Below are 21,108 nucleotides of genomic sequence, written 5' to 3' on the forward strand. Positions count from 1 at the left end.
ATAAACCGTTCTTATTCACAATGCTGTATAAACTCTTCCCATTCAATTACACTAGGTAGACTCTTTGCTTTGTATAACATAGTGTCTGTAAGGATCTGTCTCCAAACGTTGATTTGTGACCCATTTGCCATGTTCTCAAATAACCTTCACATTAAGCTGTGTCCGTCCTCATCTTAGGTCACAGGTGGCTGGGCTCCTGGGGCCCTGAACGAGTAGAGTTAATTGAACACAAGGCGCCCGTCCGCCTGCCTACGTGCTCGCCGCCTGAGTGGAACAGTGTATTTCCAGCGAGCGAGCGAGAGACAGAATAATGCTGTGCCTTGTGTGCCCCGGCGAGCTATCACTGCTCTGCCGTTGCCATGGTGACAGTGCCCTCGCTGGGTACAGCGGGCTGGAGAAGTTGCTCTGGCTCTGCGTCATATTTATTCCAGTGGATCCGTGCGCTCTCTCCCGCCCCCTCCTTTTGCTCTCCTCTGCGTTCTCTCTCTCTCTCTCTCTCTCTCTTTCTCTGTCCATGCTTTTGAGGGCTAATTGACCCAGCTCCAGATCATCAATACACCAAGCTTTGACTACCACAAACAGCACAGACTCTGAAAAGGTAAAAATGTGGTGAGGCAAACAACGTGGAACTTGATTAGATTCATTGGCTTTTATTGAACTCAAGCTGTTTTAGTGTAATAAACTGGCTGCATTTGGTGTTGTTTTCATGCACTTAATTGGACCAAGAGTTGATTGTACATCCTTCCTCTCTGTTTCTCAACAGTGCGACCAGGAACACCAGCGTAACTGCGAGGGAAGGTCAGTGAGTGTCAGCGCACACAGGTAAACATCTAAGCTACCATAATGGTGGTGTCAGAGGAAAGACAGAGGAGGGATCATCTTTGTTTTCAGCAGAGTCGGAGTGTGAGAGTGTGTGACTGAGGACGAAGGAGAGGGAGGGAGAGCGGGACCTGATTGTGCAGTCTGTGGTGAAGAGCATCTCCCGAGGCTCAGGGCTTCAAAGCCAATCTGTGGCTCTGAAAACAAAAAGCCATTTCCTACAGCAGCGCAAAGAAAATCCTTCAGTGTGAAATTATTCTCAGTGAAGTGGCTCTCTTTGTTCTTTGCTCGCTGTGTTTTGGACTGCAGCTCCTCTCGGCTGGAGAAAGTAAATCAGTTGAGTTCATTAAAGGCATTTTAGGAGTAAGTAAATGATTTTACATCCAACTGGCGGGTCTTTAGTGCATGCGTGGGATTGAGAGTGTTGTCTCCGTGTCATCAGTATATTGATTTTGAGTGACAGGTGACATGTAATAACAGCGGTGCGAAGAAAGCAGTGTCCTGTTCCCTAGATACACCAGATGAGAGTCTGGGAAATCAAGAGGTTGCTGAGTGCTCTCTCACTCCCCCCTCTCTGGAGTTGTCAGGCAGCTTTGACAGGGGACGTGAAGGACCAGTGGTGTGTGAAATTCAGTAGTTAGAAGCACAGCCCACTGGAGGGAGAGGCTTTGAGAGGGGTAAGCGAGGGAGGCGTCGATCGATCGCGGGACTGACACGGAGCGGGTGCCATGCGGACAGGGACTTCTGTCTGTCCTTTGGGACTACGAGAAAGCCAATGAGTCTTTAAAACAGGGAGGGCTGAAGATTTGAATGTGCACTTAGACAAAGACGAATGCTGAGCTTTTTATACTTGCAAAGTGAATAACTTCTACGGTGTATTGTCTGGTGTAAGTGGTCAGCCAGTTTTAGATACTGATTCCTTGAAGAAATTAGACCCCTTAGCACACTCTAAAGAGGCTGTTTCTCCAATGTCCCAGTGCTCCAGGTACGTGTTGCATTTTTAATCTAAACTGTCTGTAGCCATTAACTGAACCATTTTCTTGTCTGTACAAATAAATGGCAGTTGCCATGTTTATAGAACAAGGTATTTCTATGTTTTTGGACAGGCTGCATGGAAATACGATGGTATTCTTAAAAATACTTCAGTGTACCGTTTAGATATGCTATATGAATATGGTAGCAAAATCATTAAGAATGATTACTGTACTAAAATAAATTACTGTGTTTCTGAACATAGTATTCTTAAAAGTACCATGCAAATACCAAGCTATATGAATATTGTAAGCATAAACAGTAACATTATCTTGTCATTATGAATAAATCACAGTTATTGTACAAAAAAAAGTAACCATGTATAATGGGAAATGCCAAGATAACCTGATGTACCAGGTAGATAATAATTATATAATAAACGATTGATTTTGTTGATATTGTCAGTAAAACTGAATCACATTTAGTATGATTACCGACATACACAAAAAAAAAAAAAATATATATATATATATATAATTTTTGTCACTATGAATAAACCACAGATATTGTACTTACAATTGTTTTTCCATCTAATGATTGTACTCTTGCAGGCGCTTATATTAAAATTAAAGACATAAAAAATTACAATAATACATATTTTTCAATATAATATAAGTCATTTTAAATTCTACAAGTGAATTTAGGCATCACAATACTATAATATATATAATAGTATAAAGATTGAGATTTAATTTATTAAATGTTATTAAATAAGGGTATTTTATATTAATACTTACTATACTAATATTACTTGTATTTGCTGTTTGCTAATAACTTCTAGGTAAATATTTACGATCAAAAAATTGTATATAATGATATATTTTATACAAACATTAACATTTGTTAAATTATGAAAGCATGATGTACAATTGCATGTATAATTGAATATCTAATATTTATTGATACTGATAAATAAAATAAAAGTATATCTAATATATTTTTTGGCTAAAAACTGATATGGTACCAAAATATTGTGCATGTCTCCCCCACAGTACTTTTTTGTGAATGTATCAAAGAGTGAATAATGCATAGCAATGCATAGGTTACTGAAACGGAAAGAGCAGAAGGACGGCTGTATGAGGAGAAGGCAGATCAGTCATGCAGCAGATCGAGTGTGTGTGTGTGTGTGTGTGTGTGTGTGTCTCACTCTGGCAGGGGTGAGCTGTACAGCAGACCCCAGGGAGCATCAGGAGGGCAGGCTGTACGTGTGCTTGTGTGTGTATGTGTGTGTTTATGCAGTGTGTCGTAGCTCCACTAGGCGGTAATGACTCCGTGCCTCTGGGCTCTGGCTGCTGCTGTTTATCTCCGTTAGCAGCACAAGGCAAAAATAGGCAATACATAGAGAGAAAAAAAGAACAGCATCACATGGCCAGTGTGCTCTAAAATGTGCCTCACAGGTCACTTTGACAATGTTGGCTCTCGCTTTTCCCTCTCCCTCCCTCTCTGATCCTCTCCTGTGTCTCACACACACACACACACACTCTGCCTCTCTCACTCTCATATTTTCTCCCTCCCACAAGTATTGAAATTTGCATATTAATGAACCTGGGTGCAGTGTCGAGCAGGAGTGTTATTCCTACTTCCTGTTTCTCGCTGAGCTCTTGTTTCTACATTTTGATTTTTTTTGTGCCCTCCTCCGGCTGACTCCCCACCCCTTTCTGCCTGTTTCTATTTCTCAGAAGGAGCCCATGCTAACAGTGCGTGGACTGAACAACACCATTTCATTAAGAGCAGTGCCAAACATGTGAGAAGATGTCTGTTGGAGGTTGTGCTTGCCCAGGTAAGAGCTTCAATTCCCTCTCTTCTGCATGGACCGCTTCAGGCAGGAGTTTTGGGGATTTTGGGGAATGAAAGGAAGAGCACGATACCTGGAAGATTTCACATCTTTTTTGCTCCATTACTGTGGGCCACTTAGGTCATATGTCGCATTGCATTGCACCTATGGCCTGTTTATTTGAACTGGAAAGGAGCATTAAATAAATCAGCATTCCTGTAGGGTGTCATTTGTTTTAGAAAAGTTAATTTGTGGCTTATATTTCTGCACGTAATAGCAAGCATTTGTTCGTGACCTGAGAGCAGTGACTTCCTGGACGTTGCTGTGACTTGACTAGCCTCTCTGACTGGTGTGTATAGTTGTGTGGAGTGCTGTGCTTTTGTCAAATGACGTCAGACATCGCTCAAAGCTTAAAAGTGCTTTGCATGGAGAAACAAGTAAAGGCTTTTGATTGAGCAGGACACTGTGGCAGTTTAACTTCTGACGGTTATGAAAAACATATTCTCTTTGTTTTTCCTTCATGTATCATGTTCTGAAAACAGTTTTAGGCGTTGGTTGGTCATTTGTGCCAATGGCAGGAGATAATATGAAGAAAAAACAAGTCCGTTCATCTGCATTGCAAACATTTTTCACATGTTGAAGGCATTTGAAATCAAAGGCATTCACTTTCTTGGCAGCTGTTCTTGCTCTGAGACTGTTGAATAGAGACATCTTAAACATATGTCTTGACTAATTTATATAGGAATTGCACAATCATAAACCACTGTATATTTTGCATACAAATTAGCCTTATTTTACATTAGTTAACTTTTATAAATATTTTAGTTATTTTAGTATTTTTACTTACATTTTTAATGCATAAACCAATATTTAAAAATATAATACTTTTATATATTATGTATGCATCTATAGTTATCATTTGTTATATATTAAGATCTGTTAATTTATGTATGAATTAATATATTTATATTTTTAAATATTTACATTTTATGTTTTTATCCATTCATCTTTATACAAATATTTGTATTTATAAATCTTTTTTTATTTGTTTATATATATATGTTTTGTTTTATATTTATATAATATTTGTATTTAAAGTATACATTTGATCAGTTCAAATCAAACCCAGGACTTTTCCAGCCCCACACTCTACTATGGGACAAAAGCTTCATAAAAACAAAGTGATGCTCCTAAAGACGTGGCTTCATGTTGGTGGTCTGACAGCAAGTATCCTCACTGGGAACCTCTGTTCAGTGGTGGCATGAAATGTTTGGCCATACACATTTTATAAATGTGTTAAGTGACATAGTGATGATATAAAGCTGCTAAGATGGAAGATTGGAAATCTTGTTGTTTTAATGTTACCTGTTGGCCCTGTAATAAAAGAGCATGGCTGGTTTGTGTGTGGTCAAATATGCTGGAAGCAGTGATGTAGCATATGTTGACTTTGCTGTGCAGCCCAGTGTGCGCCATCACCTAAACAGAGAGGACAAATTTACACCACTAGACACAAGGCACCCTTGTTTCTGACCCAGTCTTTTTCTCTCACAAGTTCTAGTCTCTAAATCACTTAAATATGTTTTTAATCGAGTCCATATGTTCAGTCTATAGGAGTTTCCAAGTACCAAACTTCATGTTCTTAAGATCCGTGGCATCATGGAAAGACAATCACTATTACAAGGCACATAACGTCTGTCCTCTCCCTCACTGTGATAAAGATTAAAAACAGGGTGAATGGCATCAAGGCAAGTTTGGACCAGTGTGGGGATTGTTTCTGTGCCATAAACACAAGGCAAGACGTTTCTTCTCTGTGCAAGAGCCACAAAAGCCTCTCTGGCCAACCCCATTGATAAACAAGCCAAAATTTGGCACGTTGCATTTGTTGAAAATCAAGTCACAAGGGAACATTTTTACAAGCGTAGTCATGGAAATTTCCACAGACATGTGTCCTGTCTGATTGCTTTCCTTTTTTATGTGAGGAGGGAGGCTGGAAAAAGGGCGAGAGAAGAAAGAAGGAGACGGGGCTAGACTGAAACAGAGGCTCGGAGCATGAGAGATGGCTCTTTCTTGCTTTTGTGTGGGGTCCCACTGCGCCGTTTCAAAAAAGGCAGAAGAGCTCCGTAACAAAAAACCTGCTTGTGATGTTCACCTCTGTCAGAAAAACACAATGCAATCTGTTTTTACAGCGCACGCCTCTCCCCTCGACACAGGTTTCATTTGAAGTCTGGTTTGTTTACATTCCTATGCTCTTATGGGCTGCACGTACAGTGGGCCGCCGTGATCTTCTCATCAGGATTCAGCGGATATATCGCTGAGCGTGGATTGCATGCTTTTAATGGCCTCTTTTATAGCTTTGTTTGAGCTAGATAACAACCCATACCGACGCTTTTAAATGATACTAAGCTCCATCCAGCTGCTCTCTGCCACTCGACTCTCTACCTCTCACCCACAAGCACTCAGTATCAGCATGTGTCCTGTTACCTCATGCAGAAAGTCACATGGCCCCTTGATTAAAAGGAAATGACTTTAAGCAAAGCTAAAATAGCAACCTCGGTAACAAAGCAAGCCTGTTTCAAGTTGCACAACGACGAAAGGGTTAGGGTGTGCCTGTCAAGTTAGGAGAAGCTGTGCTGATTTACATTCTCTCTGCTGGATTGGCAATGCCTGTGCATGGTGCGTTTAGCGTGCATTTGTGTGTGCGTGTGCAACACCCCCCGCCCCCTCCAGCCCGTGGCTCACGGATCTGTCTCATTACACAGAGCTAGAACAAAATGGCTTCCTGTACAGAAAATCAGCTCCCCTCAACTTGTCAGTGTTAGATGGGGATGTTAGAACTCGTTATGTCACGTGTCAGCGATGATGAGGGAATATTAGATAAGAGCTGACATTTGCCAGCTGTACGACTCCACCACAGCAAGAATCAATGTGCTTTTTTGAACACTAAAGGACACATGATTTTATAGACTGATGATTTATTAGTGGTGCTTGGTAGGATAAGCATCACTATTGCTATTGCTTATATTTGTACCTCTGTTTGTGTTAAGATTTGGCATGTGACTCACTGTTTGGGCTGTGGATATGAAAGATTCCTTAATAATGCGGATTGATGATGAAAGGTGTGCTGTTACTTTTCCATGCGTTTTCAAACTGTCATCCTTCTGGGCACCATGGGGCCACAGTAGGGTGCTAGTGGTCTGCAAAATAAACGAATATGTGTCCGTAGACCACAGAACCAGTCTTAATCACTAGGCTATATTTTTAGCAATAGCCAAAAAAAAAAAAACATTGGGTCAAAATTATATATTTTTCTTTTATGCCAAAAATGATAAGGATATTAAGTAAAGTTCATGTTCGATGAAGATGTTTAGTAAATTTCCCACTGTAAATATATAACAACTTAATTTTTGATTAGTAATATGCATTGCTAAGAATTCATTCGGATAACTTCAAAGGTGATTTTCTAAGTATTTTGATTTTTTTTTGCACACTCAGATGAAAGATTTTCAAATATGGTCCGATCCTAATAAACATCAATTGAAAGCTTATTTATTCAGCTTGTTTATTTTTTCATTTAAAAAAATGGACACTAAAGACACATATACATATATGTGATATGTATATAATTTTAACCACATTCACAGAATTTGAAAATATTAATGCAAATGTCATTGTAGTAAAAAAAAAAAAAAAAAAAAGTTAGGTTAAATGTGATATTGCGATTACATAGGCTGCTAGTTTAATAAAAAGTTTTTTAAGATATAAGTTAATAAGATACAATTTTGAGTAACTTGTCTTTTAGACACAATATAACCAGTTACTGCACCTACTCTCATGCCGCCATACTTGCCAAAGAAGCCAGAAACACACAGTATTACAGTTTTGTTCCTAAACGAATCAGTGTTTTTGAACAAATCGTTTGAGTGAATTAATCAATGACTCCTGAAAGCACTTGAATTTGTGCACTATATTGTAGAAAAAGTAATAGACCTATACTATCAATCTACTCTGAATTCGGTGTCTCATTCTTGATTGGATTGTGTTTTTGAGCAAATGATTTAATAGATGATCAAATAACTCACTTATACACACAGTCACTTGTCTCCACCTGCTGGTGTAATTAAGTCATTTGTAGTAAGAGTTATTGGGTTAAAGGGATAGTTCACCCAAAAATGACAATTCTGTCATTAAATACTCACCCTCTTGTTGTTCCAAACCTGTAAGACCTCCATCCAATATCTTAATTTGTGTTCCAAAGATGAACAGAGGTCTTACGGGTTTGGAACGACATGAGGGTGAGTAATAAATGACAGAATTTTCATTTTTGTGTGTACTATCCCTTTAAGAATTGCCTAAAGAAATAGACTTACTCTGAAGGTAGAAAAAAAGCAATCTAGAAACCAGTATAATGGTGACTTTTTGCTAGGGGTTGACTCTTTACTTGAGCTAATAATCTGCTTTGCATCTAACGTTACCCAAACCATTCTAGGAACTGCATATCAACACACTTACTTCATGGTGGAGACCTTTGCATGGGCAAATACTTTGTTCAGAAAATGTTAGTGTGTAATTCTGCAATCATGATAAAGAGCAGCTGCTTTAGTTGGACCCGAATAACTGTATAGATTAGCAATTGTAAGTGTAAGACCGAGTGTATTGTAGAACTGCAGTAATAAAATGAAAAGTAAGCAAAGGCATCTGTATCTTGTAGAGTGACGAGGATCAGCTGTTTGCTTCTCTATGATTTCCAGCTCAGTGGCTCCTGCCCTGAAACCTCAATAAACTCTCATGACCCGACCCTGCGGCTGCTGTTGCCAATGGAAACACACACAGTATGATTGCAACAGACCCCACACTCTCTCTGTATACCTGAAGTGTGTGTGTTTTATGTAAGGAACACCTAAAGTGCCCGTGCTGATTTATTCCCAATGACAGCAAATGTGTTTTCCTCAGTATGTTTTACTGCTCATTGATTTTTCTCAGCATTCTCATCAAATATTTCTACCGCTGCTTTTTGAGGTTTGACACTGGTGTTTGATGGCACAGAGTGTTTGCCAACAAAGTCAACAAACACCACAGTTGCTTATTAGTCATTCATCAGACACTTCCATATCCAAAGTGACTTACAGTATATTCATTACAGGTTCAGTCCCCGTGGAGTGACTTGAGGTTAAGTGCTTTGCCACATCTTTAACCACTAAGTTACCACTGCAGTGCATCAGGAGGCAGAATATTCACAGGATATTTGTTAAGCGTGGGCATTTCAGAGCCCTCATCTTATTTCCTCTCACAGCAGCGCAAAGCGTGTTTCCGAGTGATTTAACGGCTTAAAGAGATGCTTGCAACAACAAAAAAAAGCCAGTCAATTTAATCCACCAGTGGGTTCACGCTTTGCATACGTCTCTGGCAATCAAATGCGTGTAAGACTTTTAGGTGGTAATGAGTGGTTTGACATGAAAAGAAAGGAATCACCTGTAGAGCACAAGCTTTAGAAAAGCCTGCGAGACAGTTTGATCCCTGCTGGGTCATCAGAGCATCATCCTCTGGAAAACCAGTGGCAGTCTTTTAAAGTGTGTCCATTGCTAGTGATTGAGGTCAGTAAGAATTATCATTATTATTTTTTTAAAGAAATCATTACTTTTATTCAACAAAGGATGCATTATGTTGATCAGACATGACAGTAAACACTTTTAGAATGCTACTAAATATATATTTTTTCTAAATAAAAGCTGCTCTTTTGAATGTTTTAATCATCAAAAAAAAAATTAAAAGTGGATGTCACACAAATATGAAAGAGCATTACTCTTTTCAACATTGATAATAATAAGAGATGAAGACCAGATTTCTGACTGGAGAAATAACCATTTCCGGAATAATTTGTATTTTAAAATGTATTCAACTAGAAAATAGTTTTTAAATTGTATTAATATTTTACAGTATTACTGTTTTTACTGTATTTAATCAAATAAATGTAGTGTTTTATTGAATAAAATATTTAAACATCTAAAGATAATCAAAAAATGTCCTCCTGTTATATTACTGAAATATTTTTGATAACCCAAAAAAAAAAAAAAAAAAAAAAATAACAATCCAGATTTTACCAACATATTAGCATGTACAGTTAATATTTTCTCACTAATGATTTTACCATGACTTTTCCAGTTTGTGATGACAAGATAACAGTAACAATATCACAAAGAATATTTACCAAAACAAACCCTTCAGAATATAAAATATTTCTATTGACTATAAATTTTTTTACATTTCATTCATTTCCAATCACACATTTGAAATTCCCTAAATCTACTGGTTTTCCAAGTCGTAAACAAATATTCATGCATGCGGTATATAAATGCTTAATCTGGATCTGGGGATTTATTCCACCGATTTCATGGGGAGGAAAAAAGTGTAGTCCATCTTTTGTGAACAGCACATGAGATTCCTCTCCTGCACATTCCTCTGAGTGGAGGACAGACATTAGATATGATTTGTACCGCAGTCATTCCCCCACAGTAGTTAGTATGGCCCTCACATATGTCGTCTGTCGCCAGAGCATTATCGCGCTCTGCCAGCCGTGTAGCTGTGAGCAGCCTGGGTGAGCATGAGGCGCATGGCTCCTCCTGTGCTTGTGTTTGGGAGAGATGATGCAGTGGCATAACAAAGAGCCCCTGGAGCACTGAGAGACAAGCAGAGGCCTCATCAGGGAGAGAGATTTTGTCAGCCATGTTGGTGGAGGGTGGAGTTTTTCCCACAGAGGCAATCCTTCATTCAAACCAGAGGAGTTAAAATAGCAACAGCTTCACTGCTGCAGATGAAGCACGTTCATAAAGCTTCATAAATGAATTCAGCATGAGCCCCCAATGGAAGTTTAGCTATAATCGTTTTCTTGTTCAGCGTGTCTGAAATGAATGTAGCATTTAAACAAGCAGCTTATTAGATCCATAAGTTATCAGACCCACGTTGAGATACCTGTCATCCTGATTTCGCACGCTAATTCATATAATCTTCATTGTCTCCCTTAACACTCGTGTATTTGTGAAGTTGGCCGGTAGTTTCTTTGCTAAATTTGTACTACAGTCCTTGGGACTTCAGAAAACGTTCGTGACACTAGGGGGCGATGTTGTTCTATCTGAGGGAGTCTAACCCAACACTGGAATTTATTAGAAATGTATTATGTTGATTTGATCCACAGCCAGATTAATATACAGTTGATTCTTTAGTAAAGTCTCTGGCTTGAAGGCTTTAATCGGTCTGAAAGAGACAGCTGACCCAGAAATTAAGTTGATGTAATAATGCCTTCCTTTCTTTTGTGGAACATAGAAGATATTTTGAAAAATGTTACAATGAAACTCAACATTCCTCCTTTAATAAAATGTGACACCGTTTTTATATAATTAGGAAAAAAGTGAAATGAAAAAAATGTGTATGCATTTTAACAAAATATTCCAAATGTTTTTAATATATATTTTTTGTGACTGGGTATGTTTGTGCGTAAACCCAAGTAATAATTAAAAAAAAAATGGATTATAAATTCAATGTCTCTGTTACTTAGTGGAGAAGATAAGAAACATATCCTCAGCTCCGCAGAGCTGCTCACACTTACAAAAAAACTAAAAAGAGAAAATAACATATTTGTTTGGAAACCAGTTTCAATTTTAAAATGAAATTGTTTACCTGTTGAAAGTGTGTTACTGAATTCCAGAAAATCAGTAATGATGTGCTTTGATGGTTACAGATTTGAAAAAACAAAAAGTTGGGAATAAAGAACCCTGAACTCTTAACAACAACAACAACAAAAAACTGTTTTATAAAGAAAGGATTCTTCAGCATACTATGGTTCTAAATAGATAAAGAACCTAAAGGGTGCAACCCTTTATTTCATTAGGTTTATGCTGTAGACCTTTTTTCTGAGAAAGTACTGATATCACAAGGCAAAAGTTCAGCATGTTAGAATTTGCATATTTATATTGCCTGTGAAGACAGGACCGTGGAACTTGTTTTTGTGACCTCACCAACCAATAGCGCCAAATTACAGGAACAATACTATTGCGGCAAAGGTGCTCAATGCTGTTCCTGGAGATCCTCTGTAAAGTTTATTTCCATAACCACTCGAACACCTGTCTGTAATTTTGAATGTTTGATTAGAGTTGAAACTGGATCTCCTCGACTGAGCCAGCAGCCTTTTAGATAGTTTCCAGCCCAGATCTTTTGCTTAAAGCAACACCTTCGCTCTGTTACATATATTGCCATTTGTAGATTGCAAGTTATGATCATGCTTAGCCAGTCATCTTTATCTTATATTCCATAGAACCCTTAAAAAAAATAAAAAATAAAATAAAGTCTAGATCTTAGCTCTCACTATCCATAGTGTCTTAAACACATACACGCACACACACAGACAGGGGGACTCTCCATAGGTGCAATGGTTTTTATACTGTTCAAACTGTATTTTCTATTGCCCTACACCTAAACCTACCACATACAGAAAACTTTTTACATGTTTAGATTTTGAAAAAAACACAATTTATGTTTTTAAGCCTTTTGAATTATAGGGACATAGGCAGTGTCCTTAAACCTCTTTCATGTTGTAATACCATTTGTGTCCTTGTAAACCATCCAAACCATGGTACACACACACACACACCTTAACCATCTATTAATGATAAAAAACACGTTTTCTACACATTCTGTAAGTTTCCCAATTGTTTGTCTGAGCATTATTCAAACACAAGGGCTTATGGGTGTTTTCCACTGTCTCACATTGCAGCATGAGCTTGTTATTTTGTAGTTTTACAATAATTTGCTGTTGCAGGAAAAGATGAAGCCTGTAGTGATTTCACAGTCAAATTGTGGTTATAATATTTTATTGCAGCAAATCAGTTAAATCTCATAAATTCTGGCACTTATGTTTTGTGACCAAATCACAGTTTTTTCTGGTCAAAATGTCTTAAGTTGTGACATAAATTAAATTAACCTGGGAAATTTATATACAAATACAATACAGATTTACATGATTATTTTATATAGCTTTAAATATACCAATTGCATATTATACGATGTATGTTTTATGTTTCTTGTATATTTTCTAAATGTATAAAATATTTAAATATAACCAAATTCTGATGTTTTTAGTGTTTATTTTTTTAGTGCATATATACACACACACATACAATTTTTAACTTGCAAAGTTTCAGACTGTTTTATGACCTGATGTTTATTTAAGTTTTTTAAGTCAAAGTTACTAGTTAGTTTGAGGGCTACAAACTAAGTTTAAGTAAATTAATTTAGAGAATCAGCAGCAGGGTCTTCAAAAGATGTGTAGGTGCTGTAAACAAAGCCCTCTCTCTGTATTCATTGAAGTCATGTGTTAGTTATTTACTTATTTGTTTATTTAAGTTTAACTGTAGTCCACTCTGAAGTGTTTTCTTGTTTCTCTTTTGACACGTTTACAACGTAGGCTTTCGTCGTGAAGTGTGTCCCGGATGAGGGTGCAGGGCTGGGGGAGGGGTGGGTTTGATTGGAGGGGACCGCGAGGGGTTGATGCTCAACCAGTGCAGGGAGTGTTGAGGGGGGTTGCACGGAGAGAAAGAAGGGCCTGGACTATTGTTCATGAGCAGGAACAAAGGGTCGCACGGGCACTTTTCCTCGTTACCCCCTTGAGTCCGGTTCCCGTTTAACACGGTCTACATCTACCAGCGCCGAAGCTGCATTTTGTAACTGCTTTTTGCACACCACCATGGTTTGAAACGGGCTGATGTTTCAGCTCACCTGGCTTTAACGACAGCGACCGACAGAGCGGGATTATAATCAGGGAGCACCGGGGACAGAGCGTCGAATTCCATCTTGGATTCCTGCAGGTGCGCATGAGCGTCAGTCTAACGCTAATTCACAGCAACGTTTAGTTTTAAAGCGAGAAAACGTGAAAATAAATGCGTTGAATTGCGTCGCTATGGTGATGTTGTTTACGCTGTTAGGAGAAGCAGCAGCCTGTGCGGGCCTCGCCTGTGTTCCGAGCCAGGCCTGGCTAAGCTAGGCTATCAAGTTGGTCGCTATAGTACACAAATATAGAGACTTGCTAGGAATCATATGCTAAAAACAGCGATAAGTGTTTTGAATTAAGTGGCGTGTGTTTTAAAAGTAGTTAAGTGCACTTTTTGTGTGAAATGTATGAAGTAGTGTGGCTAACTTACACCTTAGTAAGTATCTTAGCACAAATGTTTTCCGCAACAACAGAGAAAGGAGGATGAAGTGACTGCTATTAATCTGTGGAGAAGTGTGAATATGCATTAAATGCAGGTCTTCGCAATATCATGAGTTTTAATTGTCGAAAAGATTTAATTTGAGATTAAAATGTTTTTGTTTATTTATTTATTATTTTGTGTGTAAATTGCATTATAACACACGTTGTTTTTCTGATAAATTTAATGTGAGTTTTAGTCAAACCGTGCAAATATTAGAAAATTACTGAGAAATAATTAATGCATTAAGTTTCACCGATACATTAAAAGCAGCTCTAATGGAAAGAGAGTAACGTTAGGTATTAAAAGAATGTATTTTAAGTATGCAGATTTCTAAAATTCACAGAGATAACACATTGACAGGAGGGTGCACCAGACGAGTAGAATAGCAGATCTGTATGACCATGGATAATTTCCCCAGATTTTCTGGTTGACTGTCATGCAAAATTTGGAAATAAAGTGCATTTAATGGATAATGTTGCATTATAGTAATTGACTGAATTGTGCATTGCATTAGATTAGTCTTTGTCAAGCCTGTTTTTGGGTTGTTGCTTTAGGTTTGCTGTTTCAGTTTAAATGAATTACAGAGCAGGGCTAGCTGGAGTTACATGAATCCCTTTTACGGGATTGGGGGATGGGCTGTCATGAGCTTCAGGGAAATGTCACGTGATCACATAATGGTGTTTGCTGACCAGGGTGTGGGGGACTATCAGTCTGAAAAATACATATTTATTGTTTCAAACAGATATTAAATATTAAAGCTCATATCAACATGCATTTCACTAAACTAATTGCAAGGTCAGACAGTAGGCATGAATAACTCAAGCCGCCTAATATATTAAAAAACAAGACGTTATGCAGAAGTAAGGCCAAAAATAGACATGTCTTGTTTACCTACAGCTGCACTAAATGGATCAGGATTTTACTGGCTGGGTTTGTAGACCTGTCTGTATATTTTGTGAATGGACTCTAAATCTAAATGTCTGAATGGTGTTCTCTCTCTCTCTCTCTCTTGTTATCTAGGCTGTTCGTCCAAGTCATTCAAGCTGTACTCCCCAAAGGAGCCCCCCAACGGTAGTGCCTTCCCTCCGTTTCACCCAGGCGCAATGCTGGATAGAGATGTGGGGTGAGACTTGTGATTACTTTTGTGTTTTTGCCTAATGTGTGTGTGTGTGTGGCTATTTTCTAGTTTTAAAGTAGTAGTAGTTTGGCATCTAGCTAACATCTAACTAAAGTAAACTGATCATACACTAGATATTTAATATGAAAGGTGCTCATTTTAAGGTCTTAATAATGCTCTTTATATTGCAGTCCGACACCGATGTATCCACCCTCTTACATGGAGCCTGGAATAGGGTAAGAACTTACTTGGCTATTGACATTTGGTCTACAGCAGTTTATTTACAGGTGATAGACAACAGGGTGTAACACAAAGTGGATGTACAAGCTTTTGGTTTCGCTTATTATTGTAAACTACCTCAAGCCTTTTCAGACTCTATTCTGCCTATTCACTCATATTGTTTGGATATTTTCTAAAAAGTGGAAATGTATTGTTATACAATTCATAAACGCGTGCACCACTACTGTTCGAAGGTTTGTGGTCAGTAAAAAAAACTTTTTATGTTTTTTAAAGTCGTTTACCACACTCACCATTTACTGTGAACTATTATTACAATAGAAATGAAAATTTTCCTATATTTTTTAAAATGTATGTTACTCAAAGCTGAATTTTCAGCAGCCATTACTTCAATGTCACATGATACTTTAGAAATCATTCCAATTTCTTTTCATGTTACAGGAGGCACACACCGTATGGGAATCAAACAGACTACAGAATATTTGAGCTCAACAAAAGACTACAGAATTGGACAGAGGTAAAAAAGAATTACAAATAAATCACATTCGTGGTACACAAATTTATAAAGGGAGTAGCGGAAATCTTCATTTGTTGAAATGGAAACAGTAGGTTGTTAGCATGCATGCAAAACCATGGCATTTACTTGCTGCTTGTTTAGCAAATGTAAGTTGATTTGAATTAAGATTACATGTGAATAGTGTTTTTTGTTCTATCTCAGCAGGACTGTGACAATTTGTGGTGGGATGCGTTCACTACAGAGTTTTTCGAAGACGATGCAATGCTGACGATCACTTTCTGTCTGGAAGATGGTCCCAAACGATATAGTAATGTCCTGTTTTATAAAGTCACTTCAGTGTTTTTAATGTTTGTGTTTGAATTTGACCCTGAATAAACAAATATAGACAGAGAAATGAGAAAATGCATTTATATCCTGCTTTTCCCCACTGTATCTGAATCCAAAATTCTTATCTTATTTCCAGCTATTGGTAGGACGTTGATCCCTCGGTACTTCAGGAGTATTTTTGAGGGTGGGGCCACTGAACTCTTCTATGTGCTGAAACATCCCAAGGAGTCTTTCCACAATAACTTTGTGTCCCTGGACTGCGATCAGTGCACCATGGTTACACAGAACGGCAAACCCATGTTCACACAGGTATCCTTTTCCTGTGTGTTTATTGCCAGAGTTTTAAAACGTTAACTAAGCATTTCTTTTATGAACACCGTTGTACACCACACTTCATGTAAAGTTTATTATCAGAAATAAATTCTAAAAATGGCCTTCATGTGTTGCCCGTTCATTTCCTTTCCAAAGTGAATGCGGTGTCAGAGAAGGCATACATTAACTCTTGTTGTGATCTTAAATGGGATTCAAAGTACTTCCATTAAATAAGCTCTGCAATAAGAACATAACGATTGAGTTTAAAGTAGGCCACCTCCACCTTTATGATGTTGCTGAGAAGTCCTTTCATTTCCTCAGGTGTGTGTGGAGGGCAGACTGTACCTCGAGTTCATGTTTGATGACATGATGCGTATAAAGACGTGGCACTTCAGCATCAGACAGCACAGAGAGGTGGTGCCGAGGAGCATCCTGGCAATGCATGTGAGTTTGATTTCAGTATTTTCAGTATTGACAATCTTAAGGATTTGTTCTAGAGCCCCTACACAGTGATATAACGGTTTAAAAGTCTGGGGTCAGGATGTTTTTTTTTATTTACCAAAGACACATTAAATTGATTAAAAGTAACCGTAAACACTTTCATAATACTACAAGTGATTTATGGTTCAAATAAATTCTGTTTCAATTCATCAAGAAACCCTGGTAAAGAGGTATCATGGTTTCCAAAAAATATTAAGCAGCACATCTGTTTTCAACATTGATGATAATGTTTCATGAGCACCAAATCAGCATTTAGAATGACATCTGATGTGACACTAAAGACTGTAGTAATGGCTGCTAAAACTCCGCTTTACCATCACTGAATACATTTTTTTTTATTATTTTTTTTTTATAACTATATCCACCGTATAAGTGGTTTGTGTTTTTAACTATGTAGCATAGGTGATAAGAGACTTTTTTTAAACTGCACTTTTGCCATTAATTCAGACCGTTTTGCAGTTTATCTAGATAATTTCAGCTATGTGCTGTTTTTTGTTTTGTTTTACTTTATCATTGTAAAGACGTTTTAAGAAATATTTCTTCATATTTACATTTTTTTTTTTTTTTTGTAAACAAAAAATTAACCACCTTGTAGTTTCAGTAAATGTATTTAGCATAATTGGTGCTTGTCTTTGGTAAATCATGGGTAACAACCATGTCGGCACACAATTGTTGTTGATTTACTAAATTTGTTCCTCAACAGGCCCAAGACCCCCAAATGCTTGACCAGCTATCAAAAAACATCACTAGATGTGGCTTATCTAACTCCACGCTGAACTACCTCCGAGTAAGTTCATTTCCATCAGTCTGGAGAACGGTCGATATGAATTCAAAAACATTACTAACACTTTTTTCTCTCTCTCTCTCTCTCTCTCACAGCTTTGTGTAATCCTGGAGCCCATGCAGGAGCTGATGTCCAGACACAAGACGTACAGTCTCAGCCCACGAGACTGCCTCAAAACCTGTCTGTTTCAGAAATGGCAGCGGATGGTGGCCCCACCAGGTGAGAATCGAGCGACTTTCATCTCAAAGTCGAACATCCAGCAGTGTCCCACCCGAGTCTCAGATATCTCCCCTGTGCTCTTTGTCCAGCTGAGCCAGCAAGACAAGCCCCCAACAAGCGGAGGAAACGAAAAATGTCCGGCGGCAGCACGATGAGTTCTGGAGGGGGGAACAACAACAACAACAGTAAAAAGAAAAGTCCAGCCAGCAGTTTTGCGCTCTCCAGCCAGGTACCTGTAAGCATCTCATTTTGATGTCCATTTTGAGCTATGGGAGACGGGTTAGCGGGAGGAGGGTGGACCAACGCTTGTATTCAAGTTATGCCTCATATTAGGAAGACAGGCCCAACATAGAGACAAGTGGACATGATCCAATGCTGGGCAGTCCCTGGTCCTTTAGGGCCGCAGGTCTGTGGGTTTTTTGTGCTTTTTGTCAGTCTTTTGGGTGGTTTGAGCTCCAGAGACGCAGCCAACACTAGAGACCCGAGGTGGAATGAACCCATGCAGCACTCAAGGATCCGGGATGCCCACCATGGCAGATCTATTTAGTGTTCAGCATGGTGAAGATAGCCTTTTCACACACAGCACTGCTGGTTTAAGTTCCCGTGCTGATTTGGGCTTGTAGTGGGCAGAATAGTGGAGGTGTAGTTCCTCAGTGCCTTCTGCAGTTGCGATGTGGTGTAGAAAGCCACCGCGTCCCCCTACGGAGCACCCCCGTGTTGTGGGGATAATGTTTGCGCCCCTTCCTGTCCCCTGCAGGATGTGATGATGGTGGGAGAGCCCACTCTGATGGGAGGGGAGTTCGGGGACGAGGATGAGCGGCTCATCACGCGGCTGGAAAACACACAGTTTGATGCGGCCAATGGCATCGACGACGAGGACAGTTTCAACAGTTCCCCCGCCCTGGGCACCAACAGCCCCTGGAACAGCAAAGCTCCCTCCAGCCAGGAGAGCAAAAATGACAACCCCACCTCACAGTCATCGCAGTAGAAGTGTTAGGGGCTAGCGAAAGGCTCGCAAGACCCGGTCCTAGACTTCTGCTCAGTTGGCCTCCTCCTCTGTCGCCGTCAGACATTCCGTTTTTGTTGATTGTTTTGTTTCTTTGAGAGTCGTTTTGCAACGCCGTCCGTTTCTGTGTCTCGGTCAAGCTTAGCGATCAGGCTGTGGGTTATTGTTCCAACCTCGGGTCTCTCTGTGCGTGCTGTGCTTTGACACGCATGGCCGTTTCTGTAGTGCTCACTTGACAGGAAAGGATCTCTTTTTATCTGACCGTTTAGTGATATGACCATTGTGTGCACCTCAGACTCAAACCCAAAGCTCCATTTTTAAAAACTCAATTATTTGTTTTGTAGGACCTGGTTGGAACAAAAACCTGTACAGTTCCGGAGCTTGAGGACCGGAGTTGAGAACCACTACGTAAAGTTCTTTAAGTAAAACTAAATAAAGTGTAAAGCATCGAGGTTCTTGAGTTTGGTTATGCCCGGAATGGTCACTGAGAGCTTGCCTGACCATTACACCAGACTCAAAAAAAAAAGTATTTGATTTTTTTAATTTTTATTATTTGTTTGCATTCTGTTTAGTTTCTTGTTTTTTTTATTTTTTATAACGATTTCTAAAGTGAAAAAATAAGCAAGCAAACAAAAACTCTAAATATCCTTTGCACTCTTGTCACTGTATTTTGGATCTATTTTTCTTAAAAAAAATTATGATGAATTTTGTTCTTATTAAAACAAAAAAATTGATAATCTTTAACTGGAAAACGCTGTCAATCTCAATGTAAAATAAAAAATTTTGTATTGTTACTGTTACCAATATTATTGTAAGTAGATGCTAATTTGCTTTAGTCTTTCCACCTATCTGTCTTTGTTTCTGTTTAATCATCTTTGAAAATGAGATTACATGATCTTAGCATGTATGTCTGGGAACTGCATGTGTCAGACATTAGCTATCGCAGCTGTAACAGTCTCATTGTTCGCAGGATCTACATCCTACAATGTTAGTACAACGGCCGGTGGCACATTTTGTCCCAAGACCGTTGCTATAAACATTGTTTCATGGAGATTTTTAGCCTATATTGAAAAGAACAGGCTGAGCTCAACGCCTGTCGTACACAATGATCATTAGTTTGCTTTGAACGTGTAGGGAAAACATCAAATTAGTATCCCAGCTATTGTTTTTTCTTAACCGATGCTACAGACCAAGGAGCAAGATCCTTTAATCAACACGTTTATATAATGTTTTTGTTTTTTCATCATTTTGTTTGTGTATTTGTGATTGTATATTTAAGATAGTAGCCAAGTTCTGTATAAGTGTAATTCTATTTACTCTTCTTAGGACCCCTGTGCCCTTCACCCCTTCATATGTCAAAAGTAAAACTGAACCTCTCATTTCAAATTGTTTCTAGATGCATTTTAGGTACAACTACCTTTTACATGAGAAGGTAGATTATAGTTTTTAAGTCGATGTACAATGTATTTATTTTTTTTTAAAGTCTTTGCCATTGCATTATATTGAGACAATACATGTTGCTCTGTATTTGATGTTGCCTTTGTAGATTATTTCACTTGTTTTTTTTTCCCTTAACCTAAGATGATATATTAGTCCTTGAATGAATCCTTAAGAATTCTTATTCAAATTTGTATAATTAAACATTATCCAGGTCAATAATTCCAAGAAGCCCCTTTGAGGTTACATTGTATTAGGTTTTAAAATACCAGAGGGCACTCCATTGCAGGGCTTCCACTGACTTATAAAAACGGTTGAAGACTAAATTATGGTTAAATATAACCATTCTAAGGCATACAAATCTGAAATTAATTTTTCTTCAATGTCACTTGTGAAATACAGTGTTTCTGGTTTATTTCTCAAATCGTCCATAAAGCTGGCGTGCTCTTCTGTTTTCAGAGCATCTTTGTTTCTGGTTGTTTTACAGATATATGTTTGCCATGTGTCTGCCATTGACAGTTGATATATGGTACCAATAAAACTCATTTTCACAAGCTATCATGCCTGGTATGTGGTTAAAATATCAACAGTGCATTAAAAACTATGGGTTTTTTGATAAGAAATGTGAACAACTCTTAAAAGTCAATACTAGAGTGTTAATGACGCTTCATATTTCCAGGTAGATCCTCTGCAAACAGATGCCGATCTGAAAGTGTTTTTGTTGTACTTTATGGTTAGTACAGTGTTTGCTAACCTGGTCGTTTGTGAGTGATGAATCTATCGAAGGC

General features: G+C 38.4%; 1 protein-coding gene and 1 non-coding gene across 10 annotated transcripts; both read left to right on the top strand.

Annotated features, from left to right (window-relative positions):
• Positions 1–511: 511 nt before the first annotated feature.
• On the top strand, positions 512–20,878 carry ldb1a (LIM domain binding 1a). 9 transcript variants are annotated; one of them, XM_052572611.1, is made up of 13 exons: positions 512–598; positions 764–822; positions 3,531–3,631; positions 14,884–14,986; positions 15,172–15,216; positions 15,659–15,734; positions 15,939–16,041; positions 16,198–16,370; positions 16,695–16,817; positions 17,578–17,661; positions 17,754–17,877; positions 17,967–18,112; positions 18,635–20,878. In XM_052572611.1, the coding sequence occupies exons 3-13, from the start codon at positions 3,604–3,606 to the stop codon at positions 18,863–18,865; spliced, it is 1,236 nt and encodes a 411-aa protein (XP_052428571.1). In that variant the 5' UTR covers positions 512–598; positions 764–822; positions 3,531–3,603; the 3' UTR covers positions 18,866–20,878. The 9 variants fall into 9 exon arrangements, with proteins under 9 accessions (XP_052428571.1, XP_052428570.1, XP_052428576.1 ...); XM_052572610.1 differs by having other exon boundaries at positions 513–598; positions 15,936–16,041; XM_052572616.1 differs by having other exon boundaries at positions 513–598; positions 19,228–20,878.
• LOC127970812 (small nucleolar RNA SNORA13) lies at positions 16,493–16,627 on the top strand. The gene has a single exon (XR_008156683.1). It is a non-coding gene; the product is annotated as a small nucleolar RNA SNORA13 (small nucleolar RNA).
• Positions 20,879–21,108: the final 230 nt, after the last annotated feature.

This window comes from Carassius gibelio, chromosome B13 (genome assembly GCF_023724105.1).
Source record: "Carassius gibelio isolate Cgi1373 ecotype wild population from Czech Republic chromosome B13, carGib1.2-hapl.c, whole genome shotgun sequence".
Taxonomy (NCBI): domain Eukaryota; kingdom Metazoa; phylum Chordata; class Actinopteri; order Cypriniformes; family Cyprinidae; genus Carassius; species Carassius gibelio.